Source organism: Gadus morhua, chromosome 12, assembly GCF_902167405.1.
Source record: "Gadus morhua chromosome 12, gadMor3.0, whole genome shotgun sequence".
In the NCBI taxonomy this organism is placed as follows: Eukaryota; Metazoa; Chordata; class Actinopteri; order Gadiformes; family Gadidae; genus Gadus; species Gadus morhua.
The window spans coordinates 28,716,021-28,727,082 of NC_044059.1; the positions used below are offsets into that span (position 1 = coordinate 28,716,021).

The 11,062-nt window shown below is 41.8% G+C and overlaps 1 protein-coding gene across 2 annotated transcripts in view; it reads right to left on the bottom strand.

Moving 5' to 3' along the window:
• Positions 1-5,748: 5,748 nt before the first annotated feature.
• LOC115556086 (low-density lipoprotein receptor-related protein 8) overlaps positions 5,749-11,062 on the bottom strand; it is a 52,495-nt gene continuing 47,181 nt past the window's right edge. The window contains exon 19 of one of the 2 annotated variants that reach the window (XM_030373209.1): positions 5,749-9,645. In XM_030373209.1, coding sequence (XP_030229069.1) covers positions 9,607-9,645 — 39 coding nt within the window. In that variant the 3' untranslated portion in view covers positions 5,749-9,606. The other variant, XM_030373208.1, reaches the window with a different exon arrangement.

The window sequence follows — 11,062 nt, forward strand, 5'->3', positions numbered from 1 at the left end:
ACGACCAATAAAAAAATGACAGTGTTACCCCTTATGGTTTTTTCATGACGACTAATAAAAAACAACAGTGTTACCCCTTATGGTTTTTTCATGACGACCAATAAAAAACAACAGTGTTACCCCTTATGTTTTTTTCATGACGACCAAAGAAAAACGACAATGTTACCCCTTATGTTTCATTTGGTAAAACAACAGTGTTACCCCCTATGTTTTATTCGATACATTTCTACAGTGTTACCCCTTATGGGTTTTTCATGACGACAGATAAAAACGACAGTGTTATCCTTTACGTTCATTTGATAAAAACGACAGTGTTACCCCTTTTTTTTTTTTCCCATGATGACTGATGAAAAACAACAGTGTTACCCCTTATATTTTATTTGACAAGGAGATTTTTTTTTATATGTTTTTTTTTCATGACGACCAATTAAACGCCACAGTGGTTCCCCCTGTCGACGATTTGGCGGGGATCCGAATCTGAGCTGTTTAGAGTGTTAACCTCCGAACTTATCAATGCACCATCAAGACACCGTATAAAATGATCACAATGGTTATGCTTGACTTTATAATTCGCATGAAATAGAAATTAGAGTCTTCCAACAGAAGACATCAACCCGACTTCAACCCCGGTCTCCAGCGGGTTAGGCAGAGTGCACTCCACTGCTCCACTGAGGCGATGACAATACACAATAATCAATCATCAATAAAGAGGATATACATGACATTAAAATGTATGTGTGTATTTCTATTATTTCCCTTATGTTTTTTTTCATGACGACCAATAAAAAACAACAGTGTTACCCCTTATGTTTTTTTTCATGACGACCAATAAAATACGACAGTGTTACCCCTTATATTTTATTTGATAAAGACAACAGTGTTACCCCTTATGTTTTTTTTCATGACGACCAATAAAAAACAACAGTGTTGCCCCTTGTGTTTTTTTTTCATGACCACCAATAAAAAACAACAGTGTTACCCCTTATGTTTTTTTTCATGACGACCAATAAAAAACTAGTGTTACCCCTTATATTTTTTTCATGACGACCAAAGAAAAACGACAGTGTCACCCCTCATGTTTCATTTGGTAAAAACGACAGTGTTACCTCTTATGTTTTTTTTCATGACGACCAATAAAAAACAACAGTGTTACCCCTTATGTTTTTTGTCATGACAACCAATAAAAAACGACAATGTTACCCCTTATGTTTTATTCATGATGACCAATAAAAAACTACAGTGTTACCCCTTATGGTTTTTTCATGACGACCAATAAAAAACAACAGTGTTACCCCTTATGTTTTTTCATGACGACCAAAGAAAAAAGACAGTGTCACCCCTCATGTTTCATTTGGAAAAAACTACAGTGTTACCCCTTATGTTTTTTTCATGACGACCAATAAAAAACGACAGTGTTACCCTTTATGTTTTTTTTCATGACGACCAATAAAAAACGACAGTGTTACCCCTTATGGTTTTTTCATGACGACTAATAAAGAACAACAGTGTTACCCCTTATGGGTTTTTTCATGACTACCAAAGAAAAACGACAGTGTAACCCCTCATGTTTCATTTGGTAAAACGACAGTGTTACCCCCTATGTTTTATTCGATACATTTCGACAGTGTTACCCCTTATGGGTTTTTCATGACGACAGATAAAAACGACAGTGTTACCCTTTACGTTCATTTGATAAAAACGACAGTGTTACCCCTTATGTTTAATTTGACAAGGAGATTTTTTTTTTTTTTTTTTACATGTTTTTTTTTCATGACGACCAATAAAAAAGCACAGTGTCGACGATTTGGCGGGGATCCGAACCTGAGCTGTTTAGAGTGTTAACCTCCGAACTTATCAATGCACCATCAAGACACCGAATAAATTCATCACAATGGTTATGCTTGACTTTATAATTCGCATGAAATAGAAATTAGAGTCCTCCAACATAGGACATCAACCGGACTTGAACCCCGGTCTCCAGTGTGTTAGGCAGAGTGCACTCCACTGCTCCACTGAGGCAATGACAATACACATAATCAATCATCAATAAAGAGGATATACATGACATTAAAATGTATGTGTGTATTTCAATTATTTCCCTTATGTTTTTTTTCATGACGACCAATAAAAAACTACAGTGTTACCCCTTATGTTTTTTTTCATGACGACCAATAAAATACGACAGTGTTACCCCTTATATTTTATTTGATAAAGACAACAGTGTTACCCCTTATGTTTTTTTCATGACGACCAATAAAAAACAACAGTGTTGCCCCTTGTGTTTTTTTTCATGACGACCAATAATAAACAACAGTGTTACCCCTTATGTTTTTTTTCATGACGACCAATACAAAACTACAGTGTTACCCCTTATGTTTTTTTTCATGACGACCAATAAAATACGACAGTGTTACCCCTTATATTTTATTTGATAAAGACAACAGTGTTACCCCTTATGTTTTTTTTGACAAGGACATTTTTTTATTTTTTTCAAATATGTTTTTTTTTCTTGACGACCAATAAAAAACAACAGTGTTACCCCTTAAGTTTTTTTTCATGACGACCAAAGAAAAACGACAGTTTTTTTCATGACGACCAATTAAAAACAACGGTGTTATCCCTTATGTTTTTTTTCATGACGACCAATAAAAAAACATCAGTGTTACCCCTTATGTTTTTCTCGACCCTCGGGTAAGGGGGTTGATTTCGTTGGGCGACCGTGTGGGGTACGGCTCCACGCAAAACGTTAATGATCCTTTTTGATTTGATAAAAATGACAGTGTTACCCCCTATGTTTTATTCGATACATTTCGTCAGTGTTACCCCTTATGGGTTTTTCATGACAACAGATCAAAGACGACAGTGTTACCCTTTACGTTTCATTTGATAAAAACAACAGTGTTACCCCTTATGTTTTTTTTATGACGACCAATAAAAAACGACAGTGTTACCCCTTATGTTTTTTTTCATAAAGACCAATAAAAAACAACAGTGTCACCCCTCATGTTTCATTTGATAAAAACGACAGTGTTACCCCCTATGTTTTATTCGATACATTTCGACAGTGTTACCCCTTATGGGTTTTTCATGACGACAGATAAAGAACGACAGTGTTACCCTTTATGTTTGATTTGATAAAAACAACAGGGTTACCCCTAATGTTTTTTTTTCCCATGATGACTGATGAAAAACAACAGTGTTACCCCTCATATTTTATTTGACAAGGACAATTTTTCTTTTCTTTTTCAAATATTTTTTTTTTCATGACGACCAATAAAATACGACAGTGTTACCCCTTATATTTTATTTGACAAAGACAACAGTGTTACCCCTTATGTTTTTTTCATGACGACCAATTAAAAACAACGGTGTTATCCCTTTTGTTTTTTTTCATGACGACCAATAAAAAAACATCAGTGTTACCCCTTATGTTTTTTTTCATGACGACCAAAGAAAAACGACAGTGTCACCCCTCATGTTTTATTTGATAAAACGACAGTGTTACCCCCTAGGTTTTATTCGATACATTTCGTCAGTGTAACCCCTTATGGGTTTTTCATGACAACAGATCAAAGACGACAGTGTTACCCTTTACGTTTCATTTGATAAAAACGACAGTGATACCCCTTATGTTTTTTTCATGACGACCAATAAAAAACGACAGTGTTACCCCCTATGTTTTTTTTCATAAAGACCAATAAAAAACAACAGTGTCACCCCTCATGTTTCATTTGATAAAAACGACAGTGTTACCCCCTATGTTTTATTCGATACATTTCGACAGTGTTACCCCTTATGGGTTTTTCATGACGACAGATAAAGAACGACAGTGTTACCCTTTATGTTTGATTTGATAAAAACAACAGTGTTACCCCTCATATTTTATTTGACAAGGACAATTTTTCTTTTTTTTTTCAAATATTTTTTTTTTCATGACGACCAATAAAATACGACAGTGTTACCCCTTATATTTTATTTGACAAAGACAACAGTGTGTTACCCCTTATGTTTTTTTCATGACGACCAATAAAAAAACAACGGTGTTATCCCTTATGTTTTTTTTCATGACGACCAATAAAAAAACAACAGTGTTACCCCTTATGTTTTTTATCATGACGACCGTTAAAAAACAACAGTGTTACCCCTTATGTGTTTTTCATTACGACCAATAAAAAACGACAGTGTTACCCATTACGTTTCATTTGATAGAAACGACAGTGTTACCCCTTACGTTATTTTCCCATGATGACTGATGAAAAACAACAGTCAAGGACATTATTTGACAAGGACTTTTTTTTTCAATTTTTTTTTTTCATGACGACCAATAAAAAACGACAGTGTTATTTTTTTTCATGACGACCAATAAAAAAACAACAGTGTTACCCCTTATGTTTTTTTCATGACGACCAAAGAAAAACGACAGTGTCACCCCTCATGTTTCATTTGATAAAAACGACAGTGTTACCCCCTATGTTTTATTCGATATATTTCGTCAGTGTTACCCATTTTTATAGGCCTTTATTACACGGGTCTTCTCAATGCCGTGGAACGCTCCGTTCACTTGCATGGGTAGTAGTCCGGTAACTTGTCAACCTCAGCGTCTTCGGTTGCTAAGCGACGTCAACGTCTTATAGTAGACTATTTCACTGCTGATCATCACTACGAATGCTGGTAACGAATAAATTGTAAAAATACACACCATGTGAAGTTATTTTCCAAATAAGATTTGAAAAGCTTTGGAAGTTTATTCACAACACTATTTACATGGTTTCGGAGCAGTACACTTTGACATTTTAATACAGTTCAGCGAGAAAGGCGACGAAGAATAAGAAGGGGGCGTTCCAGTCTGCGTAAACGGGAACCCCCACCACACGAGTACGCCCATTTGTGTCTGCAGTGGGATGATATTGGGTTCAAGCCCCACCAGGGGAATCTGTTCAGGTCAAGGTCACCTCGTGAAATGCAGAATTCTGGTTCCAGCGGTCTGGTGCCCCCTGTTGGCAGCCTCCGTAAACTTGTGTTTCATAAAAAGAGTTTGGAGCGACGGTGGCAGTCTGTGTTGCTTAAAGTTCGGCATGTCACCAGTTGTGGTGTGATTAGCCGGTACAAAAAATGGAAATCTGCCCCTTATGACATCACATGTGGGCGTGTACACCTACACGCCCACATGTGATGTGTGTGCTGGATAGATCAGTCTACCAGCCTACCCAGTGGATTGTAGCAAACGTTGCTCATCTATCCGCCACACATCTAGGTGGACACGCCCACCCGTGATGTCATAAGGGGCAGATTTCCAAAACGGCTTGTACCGGCTAATCACACCATACCTGGTGGCATGCCATGAGACCTTTAAATTGTCCCAAACGGTTGGCCATTGGAGGCAATGAGCTTGCTTACAGCACGTGGTAATCCCAGATGGCCTCTCATCCAAGCACTGACCAGGACCCACCCTGCTTAGCGTCAGCGTTTCAGGGTAGGATGGCCATAAGCAATTATAGACACCTCCGCACAAGGTTTTATTGAGGACAAGTGTCCTCCCTATGTAATGAGAAAGTTGCTGAGGCCTGACGTTACACCATTTAGAAGAACGATGATTAGTTCAATGTGAAGCTATTGATCCGGGCTGATTCCTTATGAAAACATATTTTCTCACTTTGTAATACAGCACTCATTTTCTGCAGGAAATTACTTTTCTTGTTCCAAAATACAATCCTCCCACATGAATAGAAGACAACACTGAGGCAGTCGTGGTTTTCATTAATTTAATATATCAATATATAGAGATTTATCAACAGCTTGCTTTCATAGAAATGTGAGTGAGACCATTTGGCATACAGTACAGATATCCCATGTAAGTAGAGAAGTAGAAGTTTTTATTATTAAAAAGTGTCACCTACCTCAAAAGGACCACAAAAACAAGGCACCGATAAATTAAAACCCCGCTTTAAAACAATACACAAATCAAACCTATCCAACAAAATGAAATACTTTATAAACTCTCTAAAACATATGCAATGTTCCCCTGTTAAGAATAATAAAAAAAAAGGAAACTCACAACAGGAAAGAGGAAATAAAATAACCCTTTGGCAGATTATTATCAATATTTTAGTTACAATCAAGTAGTAAAGAAGAAATCCAGTGAACCAGTGTACAAATACATTTCATTTAGGGAAACACTCTTCTGTTCCGATCCCCTGGGAGGCTGATCTACTTCTGTCATGTTTAATGTTTGTTTGCAGATACTTTTAAAACATTATCAAAAAGCTTTTCACTGTATGAAAACCGGCCCAGAAGTTGCTCTTCACACAGTGCAGAAGGGCTCTTGGAAAAGGTTTTTTGTGCAACAGACAGCGTAAAGGCCGGTCACACAACTACGGATCGACCCCCAGATCGAAGCTTTCTTTTTGCTCTTTTCAAAGAGCAGCCTTCTGATAACATGCTGGCAGATCATATTTTATGTTAGCATTTTGTAATGATTCTCTTATAAAAATCTGTACAATGTGTCTCACAATTGTTGTATTAGACTGTGCTCAATCCAGGTTTAAATCAGTATTGAAGTTCTACCAGGATAAAACCACCTCCTCAACATGTCTCCCCTGTAGCACTCAGCTGTAAGAACCCTGAACCCTCTCGTCGGTCTGAACAACGACAACAAACCAAAGCTGCACAAATGTCATGTGATACTCAACGTCCGTCATAAAACCTTTCAATGTCTGGTAGGATGGCAGATAGTTCACCGATCGACCTGGAGTCGTACAGTTCCTCCATAGGTCTGCTTCGGTCTGGAATGGGAAAGTCAAGAGCCAGTGGCTGGCCATCATCCATACTGCAAGCAGACTGCCAATCGTGTTCCAGGCCTTTTCCCATGTGAGCTTGTTGTGATTCCATTGGTTGGTAGTTGGGTGGGTGGGTAGTGGTGCTAACATGTAAGGGCTTCGTTTGGTTGCTCCAGTGTTTGAGTCTATTAACGTCCATTTCAATGCTGGAGATAAGTGAAATGAATGAATAAATGTATTAGCACTGATCAAAAAAATGAATGCCGCCACCAACAGGTTTAATCCATCGCAGAAACAGCTTGTTACTGTTCCAACCGGAAGGTTCCTATAGGGGAACAGGACTGGAGCGCACTGTGGAATTGTGTGAAAAGGTTAATGGAAAACTGGAATTAAAGCCAATGATAGATGCAAGAATGGTAGATGCTGGCATTACGTGTTGCATAGTGCATATGCAATATGTTATTAGAAGACATCAAGCAGGAGCTCAGGGCTCAAAGTCTGAGTCACACAGGGAACGAAAAAACACACACAGAGAGAAGATGTGATGTCGTAGAATAATGAGTTATGAGGGGGATCACAGAATAGTAATATGGAACTAAGGCATGCTGGGTAATTTGTGAGTTTCACATAAATATAAGAATTTGGAATCACTAGGAAGGTAAGAACAGCTAAGCTAATCTCATCATGTTTTATCAACAGGAAATTGTTCCATCGTTGCTCAAATTTCTTCATAATGCTAGATGATTGACGAGGCAAATTAACAACTAATTATTCACCATTATTATGGTTATGTTGATAGTACAAACACATCAAATAATGAGTTATGGATCTACAGAAGCATCCACTACTGAGACATGTTATTGCATATGTCATATGTAATACCTGATAGGGTTTATGGGAATCATGATAAATATGGATCAACAATCCTGAGCCTATAGCCGTAACACACACACACACACACACACACACACACACACACACACACACACACACACACACACACACACACACACACACACACACACACACACACACACACACACCCTCAATGACCGACATGAAATGTCTTTCCCTATGAATAATTTATTTTCTTTGACTAATGTCTTTCCCTATGACTTACGTTTTCCATTATTAATTATGTATTTTCCTATGACTTATGTATTTTCTATGACATGTATTTTCTACGACTAAGTCTTTCCCTATGACTAAGGTCTTTCCCTACGACCACAGGGACAGGACATTGTGCCGAGTTGTGTTTCTAAAAAGCCATCAGCGTAAACTCTGTACCAGAGCGTAAACAGAATCCTGGGTTCAAACTGTTGGTGATCAGTGATGTGCCTAGCATGCTCATCATATACACGATACAGCTGAGTCACCATGGGGATAAAAAGGTTGTCTTTCACTTACGTCCCTTTTCAAAACCAATCAGCAAACATCTACAAAACCACGCAAAGCACTGCGTCGTGCTAAACAAAGCTTAGTCTGCCATGTTCAAAGCCCGGCCACTAGGTCAAGGTCAGGTAAACAACCAGATTGGAGTTCAATGACTCCACAATCAATGCCATCTTACACTGACAACTGCAGGTTTAAGAGTTTCCATTGATGCCAATATCAGTAGGATTATGATCAGGCCAATCCTACCAATCACAAGGGAGAGCGCGCACACACACACACACACACACACACACACACACACACACACACACACACACACACACACACACACACACACACACACACACACACACACACACACACACACACACACACACACACACACACACAAATAACAAAATAAATAAAAAGACTACGAAATAGAGTCAACAATAAAATACAAAATGGGAGTCTCCTCTATCCACTGGTATTGGCGGGGCAGCTTGTCGGTTTAAAAAGTGGACAACTCAAGACAGCTTATATTTCCACAGTTTTTCTCTCACACATTGCGTCCATTGACCGATAACGTATCTAGCCCAATAGCAGGGCGAGAATTAAATCGGGGCGTGCACCGGACGTGCTGCCCGTTGGGGGATGTCGGGAATCACGCGTGCCTCTGGAAGGTGGCGAAGCGCCCCCACCGGTGTGGTGCTCTGAGTGCTCTGACGGCTGCTACAGCATCGTGTGAGACGTACCAGGGGGTGCACTCTCCCTCCCCCCCCGATTCGGCCAGCCACCCGGTGTTACTCACACCCAGGCGCTGCTCGGGCGGGCGGCCCAGGTCTATTCACAGCCTATTGTGCAAGAATACTGAAAGTGCAGCTGCCCCGACGGCTGCGCTGAGGATCCCTGTCTCCTCGTCCGAGCTACCAGGAGCATAACATCGTACCAGTGACGACGTCTTTAGTACCCCCCCCCCCCACCCCCATCTCAATGTGCAGCACAGCACTTTGTTTAACTTTAACTAACTCAGTCAAGGAGCGGAGGGTAGACTACAGACACACACTCCAGCAGCATGGAGCAGAGGGCAGTGGTAGTAGTAGTAGTACTAGTAGTAGTAGTAGTATTAGTAGCCATAGCAGCAGTTAGTGGTGATAGTGAGGGACGTAGTAGTCGCAGTATTTGAGAGAGAAATCGTAGTTGAGATAAGGTGAGTGTGTATGTGTGCGTGTGATTACACACTTGATCCCTGCTCCTTAGTAGGTATGGGTCCGGGGGGTGTTTGTTTGGGGGGGGGGTCACTCTCCCCGCTCTGCTGTGGGGGCGGGAGGCCTCTGTGTGTGGGGTGGAGGGAGGGCCTGGTGGCAGTGGGAGGTATTGCAGGGGGAGATGGGATGGAGGTGGCGCGCTGCTCGCTGAACACTCCCCCTCTCCACCTCCTCCTCCTCCTCTCCCCTCAGGGGTAGTCATCGTCCGCCGAGCTCAGAGCCACCCGCTGTAACAGCAGATAGAACACAGTTAGCCCGGACTCGCCCACGCAGCAGAGAGAGAGAGAGAGAGGGAACAGAAGGGCTGCAGGGAAACACTCAAAGAGAAAATAGAGGCGAGGGAAAGAGAGTAGGCAGGAGGGAGGCACTGGTTCAGAGTCCTATGAAGCCCATGCCTCCGTGCGCTTGTTCTGGCCCCTCTTCCACCCTGTCAAACTACTGGTCTCACATTTACATTTAGGGGATTTTGTTGACGCTTTCATCCAAAGCGACCTACAACCAACCATCCACATTCACACACCGGCGTCGGAGTCAACCCCGCGAGGCGACAGCCGGCTCGTCAGGAGCGGTCAGGGTGAGGCTCAGGGTCACCCTCGACACTCGACGCTAGGAGGAGCCGGGAATCGAACCAGCAACCTTCCGGTTACCAGTCCACCCGCTCTACCTCCAGAGCTACTGCTGACAATGAACTTCAACGCCAACCACCTCCCCCCCCCCCCCAGCTGTCTGGCTGTCTGGGGAGGCTGTCTGGATGCACCCCCGGCCGAGTTGCAGCTACCAAACAGGGTCTCCGTGTGTTGCTGCAGGGTGACGCCATACCGCTGGAGGTTTCAAGGACAGCAGCGGGGGGGTTGGGGAGGACGCAGTCGGGGGACGATGGAGGGATGACAACAGAAGAGGAGATGACTGAAGAACTAAGAGAGAGAGAGACCTTCAACCCCCCCCCCCCCCCCCCCAAATCCCCACTCCAAGCCTCAGCAGAATGACATCATGGATACGGTCGCACCTTGGTACAGCCGGTGTGTCTTTGTGCACACATACGTTTGCACACATACACACACACACACACACACACATCGTGACTAAATAACCCACAATCCTCTGCTTGTGCTCTTTCCTTAGCTCAGCGATAATGAACGTTACTTTGCTCACCCAACGAAACCCTGCGTTCACAAAAACCACTAATGTGTGCATGCAAATGCACACTCTAAACAAGGACACAAGCGAAACAATTAGTCATTTGAACCCGCACAACATAGAGTCATAGAACTACCGCAATAAATCAAACTCTTTTGTGTGAGCGTGGGGACTGCGGGGCTTTGGAACCCGAGCGCAGGAAAAATAACTTCTCGCTTCTGGTTGAAAAATGTGGAGGGAATGCAGACTGAACTTTCAACGTATGGTTTGGTAAACATCTATCAGCGTCTATCAGCTGAAGATCCAACCCTGGTACTCACAGTGTGCCATGCCAGGCCATGCCTTGATTATGGTGATGAAGAACTGTGACTGACATGTATTGAGACGATGGAGGTTTGTTATGACGTGAATACTGGGCTGTAGTGTTCGATACAATGATTCATTCTTAACGATGCAGCTGTGTTGTTCGTCAATGTGCTTGTGGTATGCTGATCAGAGGGGGAGGGG